The sequence below is a fragment of the Mycteria americana genome, chromosome 8 (assembly GCF_035582795.1).
Source record: "Mycteria americana isolate JAX WOST 10 ecotype Jacksonville Zoo and Gardens chromosome 8, USCA_MyAme_1.0, whole genome shotgun sequence".
Classification (NCBI taxonomy): Eukaryota; Metazoa; Chordata; class Aves; order Ciconiiformes; family Ciconiidae; genus Mycteria; species Mycteria americana.
Genome location: NC_134372.1, coordinates 17,724,542 through 17,745,445, shown reverse-complemented (window position 1 = coordinate 17,745,445; position 20,904 = coordinate 17,724,542). Strand labels below are relative to the sequence as shown.

The 20,904-nt window shown below is 37.9% G+C and overlaps 1 protein-coding gene across 7 annotated transcripts in view; it reads right to left on the bottom strand.

The window, feature by feature from the left end:
- The window catches only part of TENM2 (teneurin transmembrane protein 2), a 547,147-nt gene that overhangs the window by 38,804 nt on the left and 487,439 nt on the right, over positions 1-20,904 (bottom strand). For all 7 annotated transcript variants that reach the window (XM_075509420.1, XM_075509421.1, XM_075509417.1 and 4 more), the window contains 2 exons: positions 14,382-14,528; positions 3,189-3,399 (listed from right to left, as the gene is read on the bottom strand). In XM_075509420.1, the coding sequence (XP_075365535.1) occupies positions 3,189-3,399; positions 14,382-14,528 (358 nt within the window). The remainder of the gene's footprint in view (positions 1-3,188; positions 3,400-14,381; positions 14,529-20,904) is intronic.

Here is a 20,904-nt window from a genome sequence, read left to right as displayed (position 1 = left end):
CAGCTATAACACTTGCATTATTCCCTATGCTTGCATTCCTAAAGCAACGTACATATCAGAGAACATCTATTTTCATTACTAATATCAGGGGTTGTTTTCAGGCCTTTTCTATTAACTCTGAAATGTTCGAGGTGCTGTGATGCACATTTCTGACTGTAGTATATTGGCTATTTAACAACTACTTCCTCATATTTTTGTTCCAAACAAGGTGTAATATTTTCTTCGATAGTACATAAAAAAGAAACTAATTAATGAAAATAAGCCATTTCTATTACTTTTCTTTTAGAACTTTCGACCATTTCTTGACCCTCTAGGTCAACTTTTAATTTCCAAAATCAACATTTTGTAACAGAACATGGAATTTAATAGAAATCGATACCTGTTGAGAAAATCTACTTGGGAATACATTGGACCAAGATAATTGTTGTGGCATTATTCATTTTGCTTGAATTATTTTATGTTACAAACACACAGAAATAGTCGTAGGACGATAGTCACTCAAGCTTCTATAGGGGAACAGTGCAGAAAGGTGATTTGATGAAAGAAATCATCATATGGCAGAAGAGAACTAATAATGTTCATGACTTAATTTTTTCTACCTTCAATTTTATTATTTCAGGAAATAATTTGAATAAGAACATCTCGGCCAATAATCTTCCTTTTTATTTCTAAAATGCCAAAATATGGAACACAATGGGTATTAAAATTTGTGGCTAAAATCTGGATTTATAAGAAGTACCATGTTGACTAATAGTCATACATAGGACAACCTTTTTTTTGGTAATCTTTTAAAAGTGTAACTGACAAATTAAGCTGATGCATTAAGTCCTTTTTTTTCTTAACATGGAAGTTGAATGTGTAAAAACACGTAGCTATTTTTTTTCCTGAAAACTTCTTTTCACCTTGTTTCTGCACAGAAACGATCAGTGAGATCTAAATAATTTTGCAATCAATACATTTTGTTATTTATTGCTTTAGCAGGGTAGGAAATAACTTCTTTTTCTTACACTAGTACTGGAAAAAAAATCATAACCACTATTTCATCCCACTTTTTCATCTCTTTCAATGGAATGAGAGGTTCAGCTAAGAAAAGAGAGAGGCCATTATCTTTCATGGTAGCTACTTCTTGAGACTATGGCAGCTTCAGTATACGTGAAACCTGGAGTCTAACCCTGTGCCACTTTTTAAAAGTCAAACCCCTTAGTTTTAAAACTTTCAATTTGACACTATACATTAGATTTGCCTAAAATTGGTGCCAAAAATAACGGCTGAGCTGTAGAATTCTCAAAAGTACCTTCACAACTTAGAGGCTAAGGCCAATTTTAAAATGTCATTAATATGCCATTTGCAAAGATATGTTAAAATAGGTGATGTACTTCAGATGAGTAAAAGAGAACTAAGACTCCTGCCACCAGGAACCCTAGAAAACATATTTTTTAAAAAAACCCTAAAATTACAAATGAGATTTTTTCAAAGAAGCCTCAGGATTGAAGTGCCCAGCTCCTGCTTAGTCTAGAGCTCTAATTCTTAGACTGTTTTGAAGACTCCAACCCACATCCATACATAAACAGCTTGATTATTTCTAATATAATTTCTAATACTTCTTGGATGGTGCAAGAATGTCTGTATATCACTATACTCGTCTAGAAATTTGGAATGATAATCATCACCTGTTTTTGTAAAATACTTCAAGATCTAGGAATGAAGTGCTGGATCATGTTAATAACACAACTAAACATAAGATGATAGTGGAATACAGATACAGGGAATAGACTAATTTTCATTCTGGGTGGCTTAATGAGGCAACAGCTCAAGCACTGGTTAGCACATAGTATGTGACAGGAAACTGCCTGCTCCTCTTCACTCAGGGAAATTTTGGTGACCGTAACTTATATAGAGCAGCATGTACCAACCAGCCTGTGGACTATATACTTTTTATGCTGTAGCCTGTATTCCTTTTTGGACAAATTATTCAGCCTCATGAATTAGTAAGCTTCTCTCTTGTCTTGTTTTCCTTTTCATGCAAGATTGCAGAAAATTGCAAGCATTCCCCCATTTCATTTTTACAGAGCTGATGAGGAAAAAAAAAATCACAACAAATTTAGATGAGAACAGAACAATTTTCTTCCATTTTTCCAAATGACTCCATGTGTGTATGTATAGAGTATTTTATAGAATAGATAAAGCCTGTATTATATAGAGTAGGATCCAACAGGACTTTTCTGATAGAATATGGAAATCATTGTGTTATTTGAGCATGATAGGGATGAATGCAATGGGGACCTCCCTGGTGTATCCAGAAACATTATGATCTTAATTTTACAAATATTTAGTGACTTGCTCTACATCACTCAATAAGCCTATAATGAAATCCTGACTGAAAAAAACAGTTTCCTGTGATGACGTCCAATCTTTTGGGCATTATCTCAAATTAAGTTCTTTCTTAAAAATGAAGTTTTAACTTAGGCAGTATGAACATAATTAACATATTCATCAATTTCTTAGCATCTTTCCATGGATACATATTTAAGTAATATTGATAAATAGGAACACCACTCTTCCTGTAAGCATACAATGGCATCAAATATCAATTAATGATGTGCTGGCTTTTAGATTCATTACAAATATATAATTAATGATCATAGGAAGAACAGACATAGAAAAAGAAAACCAAGAAGAAAATGAAAACCTAGGCAGATGTATTGATGATGCAAGTAAAACAGCAAGTAAAACAGCAAGTAAAACAGTTTTATAGAAGGAATAAATAATAAAACCCCCTAAGTTAATGTATCTTTAAAATAATTTGAAATGTTATTCCGTTATTGAAACCTGTGTTAACAGCACTAAATAAAATGCAATCTCTTTTTAACGGGAAACTAGTTTGTATTTTCCCTTGTTCTAGATTGCAGTCTTCATAAAATAGAAACCTCAGAAGCTCCTAGTCAGTGGAAGGAACCTTCTTCTAGGTGTTGCCAGTATATTAAAATGCTAATAAAATGCAGTGTTACAAAATAAAGGTCACATCATAAATTGCAACAGAGTGCCCTCAGTGGGAATAATGCCTGAGATACAAACACATGAAGCACCTGAAAGCAGCATCTCATGTTAAAACATGAATAAAATCTCTGGGAGAAATCGTCCTATACAATGCAACTGCATAGATACAGTGTCATATTTATAGCTACTACCTGCTGTTGAAGGGATTTTCTCCTGGGATGATATGAGTGCTGTCCTTCCCCACTAAGAGCTTGATTCGATCATAGAATGACTTCACAGCTGGTGAACCAGAATGGCTCTGTTGTATGATGTCAAGAGGATCACGTGAACCCCGGCACAGCAGGCTATTTTGACAAGTAGACTGGAGGCAGCAGTCTGGATCTAGGCAGTCAACCAAGCCATCTGAAAGGTAAGAATCATCAAGATTCAGCCAGCTGCACAGTGCTATCAAGTAATAATATCTAACGGACATCTTAAGGCACTGGGAAAAAAAGTTAATGCTTACTCCTCATAACGTCTCTATGCCATAAAACTAGTAATTGAACCAATAATGCAATGAGGATGAGACTTTCTCAAGTACACCGGTTAAACACCATTACTACTACAATTAATTTAAACCAGTGTTAGATGAGAAATCAGTCCCAAAGAAATCTGTTAAGGGCTGAAATTAGGAAGAAGGAATAGCAGAAGGAGTACAGGATTTTTTGCTTAGGTTTTTTGTTTGTTTGTTTGTTTTTAATCTTTTCAACAACGTTTTTAGATTTCCTTGCTGGGCTATAAAAGTATTGAGAATTATGCTGTTTAATTTCATTTGTTCCGTTTGGGAAGATGAGGGAAGGAGATGGGGGTGACAGAGTAAGTTATCATTACCTAAGTAAAATAAAAATTACATTGCACCCATTTTTGCAATTCGTAGGGAAGTGCTGCTGGACCTCCCATCTCCCATAGATATCTGAATCAGAACTTGTTCGCATGCTTGGATAAGGAAAGATCAGTCACAAAGCTGGTGGGTTCAGTCATCATATTACATATTAGATTGTCTATCAAGAATATTTCTTAAGAAGTATTTTTAAGAAAAATTAGAATTTAAACACCAGAAATTAAAATGGAATCCTCAATGGGAAGATCAATCTGTATACTTAGATAAATCACAACTGACTATTTTTAGCACATACAGTAACAACTTCTAATATCATCCTTTCCTTTGGCATCATCATTTAACTGAAATATGTTCTCTCAATGGAGTTCTACTGTAATTTAGAAATTAATAACCATTTACTTTAAAATATTATAATATCTAAAAATTTAGAAACATTTGTTCATCTACTCTGGCAAGAATCAGGCATTCAATCTGCAATCTACTTAGGTCTGTAAACTTTCAGAGACTCCCCAAGGCATATTATTCTGATTTTTGAATACAAATATGGCCTGGGCACATACTGAATATCATACATGAAAGAGAACATTCCAGTAGGTTAGTTGACAAAAGTACCTTAGAGTAAGATCATGACTCATGTATTTTCAAGATTTTCAAATGCACAACAGACCAGCATTACCCTACACAGTGATAACTGGAAAAACAACAACAACAACAAAAGAAAACCCAACCCAAACCCAAACCTATAAAAAGCTTTCTTATTTTACAATTAGCCTTTTATTTCCAATGGATTGTGTGTGCCTGAAATGACTGTTTCTGATTTAAAAACAAAATTGCCAAGGTACGCTGATAATGTGTCATTCAGCCCTCTAAGGAAATTTAAGTTAGACAAACTACCTTGTTGCAAGAGCTATACATTGCTTTAAGGTCAGTCGCCTATTCACATTAAGAGCTCCATTCATCTTGAAATCCTTTCCAACGTGGCGGTAGGAATTTTCTTTTTTTGCTACAGCCCATTTTCCACCCATTTTATATAATCATTGTAAGGACACCATTAGCTTCAGATTATAACTCAAGGCAGTTTTCCTATTAAGCTCTGAGAACTTTTTCTCAGCATCCTGCATTCTTTCTCAGTTTGTGACACCTCTACAACTATGAACTTAAAGCTGCCCACTGTTTAGTCCGCTCAGTTCTTTTATTAGATGACCACCAGTCAAGAGAATCCTATCAACACATTAGAAATAACAGAAGCAAAACACAGGATGTAAATTACTCCTTTTGATGAATTTACATTTACCTGTTCAAGCTGCATCATATTTTTGCTATACCTGTTATTAGAGGTGAGCATATGTTATGTCTGTAATGACCTCATCGTGCAGCAGATTATGGGATGCTGCGACCAAACACTTCTGATGACACCATGAACTTTCAATTGGCATATCAATCTCGCAGCGTCCTGTCAGTAATGCGAATCACATCTTTATGCTCACAAGCCCCCTTGGATACAGTCTGACATTGCAATCTTCAGTAAATTACCCTGTCACTGCCAATCTCACCGTTATCTCACAAACAATCAAGCAGGCAATCAAACTGCTCTGAATTGCCAGTTCAGGACCTGAGAGGCTAGAAACATCTCCATTCAATAGCAGGGAGAAACCTGTGTATGATTTCTTTCATGTTGGAAGGTTTTTATGCAGTTATGTGAATTCAGACTTGCACAATTTCAGATGCTTACAAGAATATTTAGAAAAGACAGGCATATACTGTAACATAAATATATACATGATTTACTTGTTTGCAACATTATTACTTACAATACGTGGCTATATTCCCCCATACTAATTTATTCCCAGATGGCAGGATCTGGGAGTTAGGATATTTTTACCTTATGCCACCTAGTTGATCCAGCTTGTTGCAACAGCAGAACGGAGGTATGGATCTGTTCAGCAATATGCAGCCAGAACCTGGGCACTGCTGTTTGGTGTCAAAGGCTTGTACACCGCTATACTGTTTACATTCATAGTTGCATTGCTGCTATTATTGATTTTGTTGCTCTGAAAACTCTGACTCTATGTATGAAAGAGTATTGATTACTGTCAGAATATATTTGTTTCTAGTTCATGTTTGCCTAATTTGCTATCTGGACGTATTACCTCAGAATGGCTGGGGTTGGCAGGGACCTCTGGAGGTAATCCGGTCCAACCCCCCTGCTTGAGCAAGGCTACCAAAAGCCGATTGCCCAGGACCATGCCCAGACAGCTTTTGAATATCTCCAAGGATGGAGACTCCACAACCTCTCTGGGCAACCTGCTCTGGTGCTCAGTCACCCTCACGGTAAAAAACTGTTTCCCAGCATACATTTGTGCCTGGGGTTGTTCCTCCCCAGGTGCAGGACCTTGCACTTTGTGAGGTTCCTATCAGCCCATTTCTCCAGCCATATTATACCATTACATATGAAGTGAAGTAAACTGTTACAGACCATTTAGTTGCATTAGACTCAGTTGATTAAAACAAGGGCTAGAAAAAATGTACCTTCTGTAAGAGAAAACTCTGCCATAAGCATGAATTTTAATTAGAATTCAGTACTTTGGTTTTTAATATATATTTCAGAGCTTGTCGTCTTCCAGATTTCCTCAGGCACACTGAATTATTTATATGGTTAATTCAGTGACAAAACCCTCACCATTAGCCTCACCAAGATATTGCTGCTTTTCATAGCATACACATCTGAATTTAAAAAGTGGCCAGTTAGCAGCTCTCTGAAACTCTGTATGCTAAAGGAAAGAGACTGTAGAGGGAGTTAAGATGAACTTCCTCCAACAATTTGAGACAAAAAGAAGTCCTGACTTGGCCTTAACTGAGAAGAAAGAAATAGGAAATATTGATCTGATTTAAACTGGCAGCACAGGATTAGCTCTCCATTGCTGTTTGTGGTTCTGAATTCCCAAATCTTCTCAGAAACAAAGCAAATGACATGGTATTCCTCTTGAAGACTTCACTTCTGCTAATGGATACACATATTTCTGGACTTTCCGTGAACTATTCCACAAGCTTTTTGGCAGACTTAACTATACAGCAAAAAGAAAATTTTAAAGTATTACACGTAAGTAGAATAATCTACTTTTCCATGCCGCATTTTAAGATGGCCTTATTATTGTGTTCGTCTTGAACATCATTACAAGGCCTAAAAAGCTCTCAGTAGAAATAGTGATATATTTTACTGCTAATGTATTTAGAACCTCTCATCATCAGTTTTCCTTCACCAGTGAATATATTTCTCATTATGTTCAGGTGACTGGATTCCAGAATTGTGCTAGACCTTTCTTCAGAAAGTTGACACTTGAGCTATTGGGGTTTTTTTTAACTCCTATGAGCAAATTATCTTTAGTTTCCACTCTTCATCAAATACTTGCAGGTTGTGCTTCAGGTTCAATTCATGATGCGTGTTAGAATGAGTCAACTTTGACCTGACATCCAGCTGCTTGAGAAAAGGCTTTCTGTACCCAGCAGGGGACAATTTTTTTTCCAAAACAAAACTTCCGAGCACATGCTCAGTAGAGGGCATCCTTACACTTCACTAGCTTCAGGAGCTGATGACTTTCAGAGTATAATTTCTGGAAATTTTTCTTTTTCCAATAAACATTTCAGACTGATGATTAAAATGGAGGTGGGGAGGGGGGGAACAGCAGCTACTACGAACCCTGAGGGCAAAAGGGCCTTTGATCACTCTAAGGGCAAATTAGTTAATTTATCATGATCCGATTTTAATTATGTGTAGTATTAATATACCCAAGGTGAAAGAATTAGAGATGCTCTGTCAGATTATCAGAAGAGTAGGCCTTCTCTCTGCCAACACAGAAATATTTTAATTGAGCTCTAAAACTGCATGCAGAACTGTTTCCACAGACAGGCTATTTCACAGCCCAGTATATCTTATTACCAGGAAGTTTTATGTAACATTTAACCCAAATTTTCACTTTTGTAGCTTGATGTAATTACTGTTAGCTATATTGGCATACATCATTCAAAATAATTCCTCAGAAGTTCTTGGTGCTAACAAGAGAGGAAATGCTTCTAATCCTGTTCCAGCCCTCTTCCTCAATTAGCCAAACTGGAAAGCCTCTCTCTAAACTGTCAGGATATCCATCATACCACTGGCTTTTATAACAAACTGTGAGCACAACAGAGTATTTTCAGAACCATAACCCTAAACCAAAGCTGTCTTTCAGGAAAAGCTGGATTGTAAATCCCAAACTGTGGCAAAGTAGAATAAACCTGGCTTCTGTGTAAGCTGGGTGTACCTCTGAATGCCCCCCCAATATGCCCTAATGAGGTTTTAAAGTACCCTGGAATACGACATTGGTAGAGCAACAGCCCCACCTCCCTTGCCCACTCAGGATCCCTGTGCTGCCCAGCGCTCTGGCAGTCAGGAAAACCCTCATCCCTGAGAGCACCAGCTGGAAGAAACTACTGCAGGTGTAGCTCCAGCTACACACTGAGCACATGGTGGTCCTTCATAACCTGTGTCTACTGGTGGATTATTGATGCTCCAACTTCAAACCACACATTGCTTAGAGCAGAGTTGACCTAGAGGGCTCCAAGATGAAAACAATCTTGAAAAAAAACTTTGTTCAGTTCCAGTGTACACATGGATACCTACGTAGCAACCAGTGGCTTTTTAAATCATGGAATTTGCAGTCACTGAATTTCTTTCTTTCACTTCTCCATGGGTTATAAGAGCATTTTACTGTAGTAACATATCCCGTGAGGGACAGTGTAAGGATAAGCTGGCTAATGTGTGTAAAGGCGATTAGAGGCTGACATGAAGTTTTAACAAAATCACATACAAGCACACTCATTAGCTCTTGTCAAACTTACATAATGTCTAGTTTTGATACAGATTTTATACTCGAGCCTACATGACTCACTCTGGCCCCCATCCACAATAGATTTCAACTACTCATTACATTTAATGTTCTGAAATTGACTATTGTACAGGCTCTGGAAAGGTATTTTCTGCGCCAAGAGTATTCTGGGTATTTATGCTGAGAACTTCATAAAATCTTTTGTCTGTGCTGAATTAGACACCCCTGCTGAGGCAATGCTTGTTGAGGCAAGCTAAATTACATGATTTGCTTTTGTGCTGTGAAATACTTGTATTATCTTAAATGTCACGAGCCTGATGCAGTATCAAGTCACAGGATTTGTAATTTTCTAAAAGCAATTTTTTCCTAAATGTTTATTGCAGGAAGACACTTCTCTTTTCTATTTTCTTTCTGTCTAATTTCAGAGATGAGTTTTCTAAGACAACTCAAATAAACAGCCTTTCAATCAGTCAAGTGCACTGTCCTGACAGTGAACTTCTCTAGAAATGTATTTTTCTTGTGAATTGAAGAGAATTCATACTGGAGCAGATAGCTGGCTTTCTCTCATTCATTATCTTTAATGTATTGTGCCAAACAGAATTACCACCAACTGTACTTCTTGGTGGGGTTACAGCTATATAGTAACAAACTGAAGGGCAAAATTTGCCTTCTGAGATATGCATAACTCTCTTTGGAAAGCCAAGTGGAAATACATTAAAATGTATTTTAAAAAGAATGTCCCACTTTGCGTAACAAACAAGGAATTCTTCATTCTATTTTGCTTAGTATTCTATACCGCTATGGGTTTCCTTTCCTTCCCCACCCAATTTTAGTCCAGATAATTACATTTTGAGGAGAAATGTGATCTGTGAAGTGATATAAGCACTGACTGCATTTAAGCTTTTTTTTTTTTTTTTACCCTGCCTGCACCTGCCCTCTCCATCCTGATCAAATCTGAAACAAACCAATTTAGCAAAATTTTGGCTATTTTCCTTTCTCTGAGATGACATCATTTAACTGTCTTGTCAATAAAAATTATAAACATGAGTAGAGTAAGTCTGAAAGGATGCAAAAGGTGGGAGAAGAGAGAAAGAAGGAAAGGAAAAGTTTAGAAAGAGTAACCCAGGTGGGTGATACAGGACTCTTGCAAGGGCTGCTTCTGCAGAAGTCAGAGTTCTTAAATATCTCTCCCAAATTATCCCACAGAATTCAGGATAAAGGCCCCTCAAACATGAGCTCCTGGTATCAAGTGCGTCCAACATCTAGTGAAACTATTCTTTAGAAAAGAAATGTTATGTTTGCTATGCATTACATTGTCCGTTTTATTTGGAAGCACTATAAGGTCTAAGGTGAAATCTAGTTAAACATACACAATTTATGAAGACTGTTCCAAGATACTAAAAGCATTTTGCAATTTAGGAACAACTAAACTATTACAAAATAGTTACTGTAAAAATATAGGTATAAATAGTCCCTGTAGTGATTTCCTTATGCAATATGTCAAAAGAAATATGAACTTAAAAAGTAATGTACCTTCTCCCATTCCTCAAAATATCATTTCTAATCCCTTAATTTCCTAAAATAAATCCACGGTGAATTAAATGGGTTATACATGTCTATTGGGAGGATTATACATTGTAATCACAAGTATAGGTCTTAAAATAAAGCTATTTCTAATTCCTCCAAAAGATGCTTAATAACTATTAGACTACTGAGGGACTGATTAAGGAAAGGGATTAGATTTAGAAGTGGCCACAGTAAGTAAAGTATGTAATCCAAACATGTTTTGGAAAATAGAAGCATTTTCCAATTAAAAAAGATCTTAAAAGTGAGTCAATGCCAGAAAACCCTTACCTTTCAGTCAGGCTTCCTCCTTCCTTAAAAATAAATAAATAAATAAATAAATAGACTATTAAATAATTAAATAAGAGACTTCCAAGCTTTTTCAGCAAAGTAGCCTATGCACCATAGCGACCCTAGACAGGTTCGTGATGAAGACCCAGTTGAGCCCATATCTAGATTTGACATGTGATGGTAAGGACAAATACAGGTGAATTTGCCAGTGCTACCTCAGATCAGGCACAGCTCTACTTGAACAGGTCTAAGAGGAGAAAACAGCTCTGGACACTCTCTCCTCGGTCTGCTCTGGAATCCTGTTTTATTTATGTGAGTAATACACCCTGACATCTCGTTTAAAATGAAGATTTGTAAGTCTCAACAAGACAGGGACACATCTGCCTCTTCTAGGAATAAACCAACTAAAGGGCATTAATCTAAAATTGAAAGAAAATATTAAGTATAATCTTCAATTTTTCTCTTTTTGAACTATGGTATGGAATTCGCATTGTGGCAGATAATAAGACAAAACAGGACAAATGGGAATCCCTTTGGAGTCAGTGGCAATGGTCTTCTTGACATCCATGAAATGAAGACTTGGCCTAAGGCCTTTGAATCTCATTGTGAGATACAATTGCAATAAGAATGGCTGAAGAGTGGAAGAGCACCAAAATATGTTAAATCTGTTGCCGCATGGGGAAGAATGGAAGACAGAAAATGATAGTTGCATTTCAGTGACATGCTGAAGCAACTATATTTTAACAACATGAATAGATGGATGGAAAAGGAAGGAGATTCAGCTCTCCAGATAAGGATCTCATTTAGGCAAAAAATTATATTTTTAGCTACCCTACTGCCTTTTGAAAGAACAGCTTGTGTCTTCAGTACTACTCCAGAACTACTTGCTTATGTTAACAGAGCAATGTTGGTAATGGAGCAGCAAATGAGTTCAACATTTTGCTGCAAATAAACTGGGTTGGGTTTCAAATGAAAAGAGAGACTGGGAGGAGAGGCGATTTCTTTAACTCTGCATAATCTTGTGGTTTATGTGAAACTTGGGGTTCTAATAACTATCTCAATCTTTAACATTGATTCCCGTAGTACAGTTTTCAGCTTTGTCCAATGAGAAAACTTAATTTTATCTGTTCCTTTATATACACAGTCGCAATTATGTAAAGGTGCATCTTGAAGCACACAGTACACATCCCTTCCTTCCTCTCCATTCCCGCACACTCCTGTGGTCTCCCCTGTGATAGCATTAATAAACATACAGGTCACAGGACTTGTTCCTGGCCAGATGTGTAGTGAACCAGACACATAAAAAGTAGTACAGCTGAAGGCAAAGGCAGAACTACACTCTAAGATACTAAGTATTAAGTGATCAACATTATGTTCAGTTTTGAGTTTTGTTGTAGCTCTAGTGACTGACAATTTGACAAACTGATGGGAATGACAATGACTCTGTCCTTACAGCACATATTGGAAAGGACTCCATGCCATCTCAAAGAAATCCGAAACTCAAAATTTAATCAAGCAAACTGAAACAGCAAAAATCACAAAGGCATGAGAGAGACAGAAGAGTACTGCAGTGCCAGACAGCCTGTGGGTAGCTCTCAGCCTGCGCCACCTGCGCCATGTACAAAACACAGCATGGCTGAATCAAAGGGTTTGTCTGCTTGGCTTTCCAGGTATGCCTTGCAAGTATGTGCAGAGATAGCCAGCTGAACAGGTGTTGAACATCACCTAAGCTCCCTTACAGAAAAACTCTACAGAAACGTAATAAAGATGGGACTACTAGAGAGTAGTAATGATCGTTGGATTAAAGTACTGAGCTAAGGGTCAGAAAACAAGAGATTAATTTCTGCCTTTATCATAAAATCCCCATGTGAAAATGTGTGGGCCAAATGGACTTTTCAGGTTGTTTGGACCTTGGAACAGGCATAGATTTTCAAACTATCTACACTCCCACAAGAAGCAATGAGCAGTAACCTCTCTAGCCTCTGGAAAAAAATGACTTCAACCTGCAAGCGTTGAGAACGCCTGAAGACTTCTCCCCTTAATCTTTCGAGTTTCCAGCTAGACCAAACAGTTTTCTTTCAGGTGCGACTATGGCAAACCGAAAACCATGCACCTTGCATGGTAATGCTGATTAATATTAAATGTCTACTGTAGGGCATATTTATTCGATGTATCCTTTTACTTCAATGAACTACTATTTGACTTCCATGAACTAAGTTTTAGAATTCTGCAGTTTTAAAGTGGTCTGAACGGCTGAACGGTCTCACTGGTCATTTTTTCCCCCGTTTGCCTATCTGTTTTACAAGTGCAGAATATTGTCTTGGATAAGTAAGTAAACATCTTATCCCAGTATTTCTAATAGTGTTTTCCAAACTCGTGTCTTGTTTTGAGGAAAATCTGATGATACATCCGTTTTCAAATTTTCCTTCAAAGCCTGTAAAAACTGCAAACCTAAGCAGTTCACCTTTTAGTTTCTTACATTGCATCTGAACACAAGTTTAGTGGGTTTTGTTGTATAGTAAAATGCCAAATAGTGTAATTCGGCAGTTAGATTCTGGTCTTTACAATTCAGTAACAGCTATAAAGCAAGTTCCAGTTTTCTAAAACTGAATCAGCTCCAGCTCTTTTAAAATATTTCTGTAAGCACTGATCACATGTGAAACCAAGGAACTAACAGAGGATTTACAGATTAAAACTAGCAGATGATATTCAGATGTGGTTAATACCATGTAATCAAAACCAAATATACCCGTTCCTCAGTGTGGGGCTTATGAACAATTTCTACACCCTGAAATTTTATATAAAATTAAAGCACTCATCTTAATGACATTTTTACCCTCGAAGCAGCCAAGCCAAATGTTTCTTTGCAGTTTTAGGGGATACCATGAGTAAAACATTTATTAATCAGCAAACAACAGATGCGCTCTTTAGATTAATTACTGGCCAAAGAAAAGTGAGGGAGTCTCAAAGCTGTGTCTGATGTTTGACTTCTAATGAAGAGCAGAAGTAAGTGAAAAAGAATCTATGTGACTTATTAAAGACTTTGTAATGAAAGGCATAAGAAAGCTACTTCAAATGAAGGAGACAGATTAAGCAATCTTACTTAGATGGCACAACTTCAGCCCAGCATAGCCTAATACACCATGAAAGGCTCTACAAAATGAGATAAACTAAAGCCATCTTTGAAGGTAAACACAGAACACAAATTCTATCTTTAATAGGGATATGGCTGATAAAGGAGAGGGAAAATTGAACTGGGATCTCGGAGCCTTACCATATATGACTGTTCAGCACACCTCACTCAGCCCTTTAAATCTGGCACATGAACTGTACAATATGACAGCAAGCTACAACCACTTACACAGGTTGTGTACATGAGAGCGTGACCCTGGCCTCTAGCACAGAGCAGAAAGAATATTGCTAAATATCCTGCTCCATCAGCCGCTATGCTTGTGCACACAGGGACAGTAAGTTGTTTTGCAGCTCCTATGTGCCAAGAGCCCACAGGAAAAAGTTCTGGTCCGCTGGGCCATGCTCTCCACCGTGGGCTTCAGTGGGACGTGGAGTGGGACTGAGTCTGCCTGTTCGTCCCCGACGCAGGCGTTGTGGGTCACCACGTCTCTCCACAAGGCCACAGCTCGCTCGGTCTCATTTGTTTCAAAAGAAATGTAACAACAACACTTGACAACAATGACAGCTGAGGTCTTTCTGAAGGAAAATGACTCATGAAGAAAGCGTGTATAACCCTCTGCTCTTTAGGGACTGGGAATTGAAAGACTTTTGCTCACCTCCCTCATTATCCTTGTTATCGGCACAGGCAGTTTCCATGGCAACGTTGCATCCAGGCCCCCTCCAGCCGGTCTGGCAGACACACTGCCAGCTGTTCTGACCCAGCGTGCATCTCCCATTGCCATTGCACAAATCAGGGCAGCCATCTGGTTGAAGAAATGGAGAAGGTAAGTACAAGACACGCTCATTCACACCGCCGCTTGGACTTCTGACAATATTACTGTGCAGACAAAAAGGCTCCTTCCTGCTGGTGGGACAAACGCTCTCCTGGCCCAGAGCCACAGCCCTGGGGTGGAGAAGAAGGGTAAGGAAAGGGGATACCTCAGAGAAATGGGGATTTAACTCAAGCCAAAAGGCAGGAGGAGTCCTACCATCAGCCGTAATACGTGCTTTAAGACCCCTGTAAAGGTTAAGGTCTTGAGTTCACAGAAATTACAGTCTGCTGGCAGAAGATCACGGCCTCTTACTTTTCCCACTGGAGGTGTGTCTATACACATATATGAGGGAGAATGTCTTCTTTAACAAGCGTGCCAATGTTCAGAGTGCTTTTTATATTGCGCATTGCATAATTCTCCACAGCTTCTATAAACACAAAATTTAAATTGTTTTGAAAATATTTTCCTTTTTTAACACTCATTTTAAAAGACCTACTTATTTAACACTGTTTACTTATATTATGATGTAACATTTCATGCTTTCTGAAAGACACGTTAGAAGAGATATCCCACAAAAGATACAAGTTTTGAATTGACTATGGATATGATGTGACTTACTGTATAGCAAGAGCTGAATTAGGAACAAAAACATTAATTAGCTAAGGTGCTTATATGTTCTAACAAAAAGTCCATAGGTAATAGAATACCTCGACTACTTTTTCCTGAAACTAAATGAGTCTCAGGAGGCACTGTATCTTACTGAATATTCATTATGAAAAAGGATAACAAAACCAAATTCCAGACTTGGTATGTACGATCAAATCCATCAACACCCAATCCACACAACCATGCGTATTTGCCTGTGGAGGTGACAGAAGATTTGAGAGTCCTGCAGCAGACCTCTCATAGCACCTTTTCATTAGTCTAAGCAGGAGGAGAAGGCTGCAATGCCATAATGACAAGAGATGTTGGATCCCAATCATTCACAAGCTCTCTTGTTTGGGTTGGAAATACAATCTAACCTGCCATCTGTACAACCACCAGAGAACATGGAATAATTAATCTCATTGCTGTTGGTTTTGGGCAGAAAATTTAATCTCAAAACAGCTCACAAAGCTTCATGCTCTCTCATTTTCCCCTCCACCAGCAGTGATGGGTCACTGTCGGCATCAAGATTTGCAGGGACTTGCTGCAGCCTTCTCAGGTCTCACCAACTGGCTGGGTTAGTCCTTTGCATTTGCCACCATGACCCTAAGCTGTGACTATTAATTAAGTACTCCACTCCCTTCCCCAGGCATTTTCAGAGCACCAAGGAACTTATGGGCACCCTACCAGAGTGTGGATACTCTTTTCACCAGCTGTGAGTGAGTAAGGTAGCAGTAGGAAATATCCTGAAAGCAAATAAATATGTTTTATTTGTCTGAGCAGCACCACTTCAGATGTGCAGCACCAGAGAAAGACTAAGATGACAGCATGTTGCCTTTATGCCCCTTGGCCTCTGCAGGTGACTGGGAATAGGAGCAACTGTCAAACTAGCACAGCTTTCATACTAGTGCTAAAAGGTTGAACAGCCTTCCAGAAATCACTAATTTAGACTGCCTGTGTGTTTCTATAAACCTGTTCAGAAAGCCACAGCTCTGAGTTTTTGTCTCTTCCTACTCCTCCCAGCTGCCTTTGCTGTAGCCAGGTGATGTTAGAGAGAAGTTGCTCTGACCCCATACTGGTTTTCACACTGCTGCAGGAGTTTCCCATGCGGGAAAGCGAGCTGCCTTGTATCCCTGGTACTCACACAACTGGTATCACAATATGTAAGCATTCACTTTTACTTCTCCTCGTTGGGTTGTTACCTGATACATTCATAGTGATTCATTAAATTTTAATAGGACTAAGTAGTCCACAGCCACATTAATTTTCTATGTAATTCTGAAAGTTTCCTTTACTATTTTTTTTTTAAATGAATGCTGGGCCTGTGGAAGGTGCTGGACAGAGACCTCTGAGACCTCAGCTGTCCCACAGAAAAGGTTCTTTATAGATAACAGCAACCAAAGTTTCTGTGCATTGTCCTACCAAGGCGCCTGAACCTGCATCATTTCTAGCACTGGCACAGCAGCTTGATCTCCACCAAAGCTCTGTAGAGTGAGATACCAGACCTCTGTGAACAGGACCAAGACCATTCGGTTCATTTTACACAGAAAGCTATCAGCAGATAGAAACAAGTCCTAGAAGTTTTATTTCAATGCTGTTGTGTATTAAAAAAATATAGTGCCCCTTTCACTTAAATGTAAGGTTATTTTGGCATTGCATATCTTAGCTATAAATAATTGCACTTATTTTGCAACACAGGTAATATATTTTCAAAGCATTTATTTTATCTCTTTCATTTGTCAGGTTGTTTGAATGACCAAAATGATAATGTTTGAGGGGAGGCATCATACTGTAGGACAAATTATTTGTTTTAAATGAAAAACAAGTAGTAATTGTGAATATACACACACAGTTGGCTTTATACTGAGGCACTGAAGAGAATTAAATCACTGCAGCAGTTTGCTTTGCAGCATATGAGCAAGATGAAACATGAACAGTAGGGAGCTAGCAAAATCTCTGAAAAGTTTTACGTGCAGCTGGGGATTAATGGACATGACTTTGCGTTTAGCTTAAAGAGAGAAGCAAGCATCACTGGTATAGACATGAGGTTGCTAGGAAACACTACGCTACCTCTGTAGAGTTTATTTAACTGTGGCCTTCCAAAGACAGGCTTTGTGTTTCAATAACATAAATATCAGAAGGAAGGGAAAAAACCAGTAGCAGACTACAATAAGATCCAGGTACTTTGACAATAATGTCTTCTGTAAAAGATCTATTCAATTAATGCTGTATTAACTTTCAAAACAGCTTTAAGTGATGGACAACTATTTAGATATTTTGCATGGTTATGTGTGTTTCTGTACATGCATGTGTGCATATATGCATTTCTGTTTATGCTTGTCTTTCTTCAAGCAAATATTTACATAGCATTATAGTCTGTTAGACTGAAATTTGTTCTAACAGCCTGTTGACCAACTAGACAACAGAGCTCTGTTATGATCTATTAATGACAAGTTTTCTTCTAAAGAAGTTTATATTTAGGCAGTGCACTGAATATCTCTATTTAAATCTTCCTACATGTGCATGTGCGCAGTGATTAGTACCGATGAACATCCCCTGCACACACAGCATTTGCATGTGGCTAATGGGCCTTGATGCACTTCAATGGGTTTTGACAGTGGACGAGGTCACAAAGTCCCTAACTGAGGAGTCTTCAGAGTCCCAGCAAATGGTCAGTGCTCACAGCTGGACATATAGTCTTTACTGGAAACGCACACTGTACGAAGCACATACTAACACTAAGTGCATTGTTAAAGCTTGCTTTCATTCTGCAATCCTAGCTCACACTCAGCAGTGTATTACCTCTTGGCTGTCTTAGAAATTCACTCACAGAGTAAGGCAGTCAAAGAGAGAGTAAGGTAGTCACAGAGGGAAGGGCTATCAACATCTAACCTGAAGAAGTAATCCACCATGGTATGAAGCTCTCAGTCACAGCACAGAAAAGGGCCCTTCATGCTAAGCAGACAGGTTGCTATTCTTAATGTGTAGAGAAATTCTACTCATCTTTTCTATTACAGCATGCTTAATGGAAAATGTCAAAAAGCTAGGTTAAAAAAGAAGAAAGTGCTTGTTTAAAGTGCTAGTTTGACAACCTATTTATTCACAGAACAGGCAGAGTACAGGCAACAGCAGTTCAAGTGTCTCACACTTTTCTAGCAATGTCTCTGCACAGGCTGCTGCTGCTAGAGGTTAAACACTAATGCAGCCTCCCTCCTCTTTCAGTCTCCAACTTGCCTGTGGGACTGGTAACTGGGAGCTTTAATACATGTACCTATGCATTTACAATTAAAAGAGCAAGAAAGATTTCAGTACTTTTTGCAATGTAGCATCAGGAATCTGTGACTAGTGTTGTAAGGGACCATCAGAGTAACAGAAAGTTTCAAAATCAAAATACTAAAATGCATTCCTCTCCATACCACAGACAGACAGAATGCCCAGCATTCATGTAAAGTGAATGGTGGAAGGCAGTAGTAAAGGAAGAGGAGAAAAAACAGGCATTATATCTGTGAATCTAACAGAGAATGATGTAAACTGGTGTTTTGTACATATGAGATCCCAAAACACTTGTTAGCATTCTCACTAACAATCTCTATAATCTTGCAGTTCTGGAACACTAGGGCTAGTGTTTAATGCCTGAATTTATTTCATCTCTTAGGTTTTTTTCCAACTATCCAACTAAATTGGAGTAACAGAACAAATTTATTAATAGATTTTATAGTGTTTCTTGCTTCTCTTTGTTCAAACAGGCTGTTACATTCTTAACTTGCTCATAGTTTAAAAAGCCCATTTCTTGGCAAGTTAATATCATACCACATCTACAGCAGTAAGTAGCATGAGAAGACTGACTCTCGTGGATCACAAGGGCTTGAAGACAACTCTGAAACTGCAATTTGGTAAGCACAGATTCAGCAAATTTAACTGTTTCAGTGCATGGGGACACTTGCCCCCATATACCTACATTGTTTCTCAGTACCTGAAAGCCCTTCACTTGGATTTCCTCAGATTATCCATTCCAATGCACATATGATGACAGTACATTACAGTGAAAGGAACTTTGGTGATACATAGTACAAATGAATACTCAGTAACAAAATGAGAGGACTGTGGCTTAAGGAAAAAAAAGTGTGGTATCTTTTCCATAAAATAGTTGAGGTCCTTCTTCTAGGAATCAATTAGATTTCTGTCTCTTGACTGTGCCTATTACTAAGAGGAAGAGGATCTACCATGGATGCTAAGTAAATAATGCAGTATCAGAAGAACAGGACAGTATTTAACAAAACACTATGAGAAGTGAGAACATGTCAATACGAAGAGGAGTATTTAGTCAACTACTACTACATATATATACAGTAATTACATTCATCTTATTTCACGTTATCAATATTCATGGAGACAAGGGATCAAAAAGGTTCGAGACCTTTCAGTAGACACAATAGGGAAAGAAAGCTCCTGCCTGAAAGCCCTTATAATCCAAAAGACAAAATGAGCTTAAAATACTAGATTTTGTTATTTGTTTGTAGAGCTCCACATTGCCACAGTCATGATGGGGCCTAGAAGATGCTATAACAATACAAATTAAAGTGTTTTTCATAGCAACAACAGAAAAATAAATAGTCTAGAAAACTACAAACATTGCTGTTATCAAGGTCATTGTGAGCAAAATTAAGTCTCCTGCTTCCTCCAGGCCTATGTAAGCTTTATCTATTGCTATAGTTTCATACTTTCAAAACTTACGAGAGATTTATGAAAAGCTGAATTTAACAAGAAAGTCTGCAGAATCATTATGAATAGTAAACAAAATCAATATGGACAGTGCTTGTTTCTAAGAAAGTGATAGTGCTGGATATATTTACAAGAGAATACTCATAGGTTTTACCTACAATGAAATTATTCTGAGACTAAATTGTAAGGTGATCAATTCATTTTTTAACTCAGGAAATTAATCTCCAGTATTAAGCAGTACATCAAAAATTCTAATCCAATTTTGGGTAAATTCTGCTCAGAGTTCCTTTACATTCCACTGATACTCACAAACTCCAGCTATACAAATACACATGTACACAGCTACCCAGGCATATATAGATTTTCCTTTGCAGAAACTACTTTAAAACTCCAGAACAAACATGTTAAGTAAATCAAAATATAAAGACACACTATCCAATTAATTTGCAGTTTCAGTCGAAACCTTAATAATTATCAGAACTCCCAGTTATGGTGGGGCCAAGCACTCTGAAAAAGAAGGAAGGGAAAGGGCAGCCAGGGAAAAAGAAGTTAGAGAAATCTTGTTCTTTCTAAAGTTTTCAAACTTTGAAGGAATAGGTAGCCTCTTAGTATAATGAAAGGAAAAAGGGGAATAGGAGAGGTGGAGGAAAAAAAGTAAAATCTCTCTAGGAGATATCTTGTAACCACTTAGAGAAGCAGACAATGTTTTTAGCCTCTTCTTAGTTTGTACATGGAAAATTAGATGTATATCAAGAGGTTACATCTTCCGGGTCCTACTCATCCAAAGCTGTCTATCAGCCATTTATCCTCCAAACTCCTCCAAACAGTATCTTCAAGCAGATAGAACGGGTTCCCAGCACCTCTCCCCACTTAGCACACATGTAGTGCAGCTACAGTCTGGAATGTAGTATCTCTTGTTTATCTTTCCACCTAACCCCATTTTACACATCCTTATCCAAAGCCTGCTGGCAGTCAGTGGAGTCTTTTCATTGACTTGAAT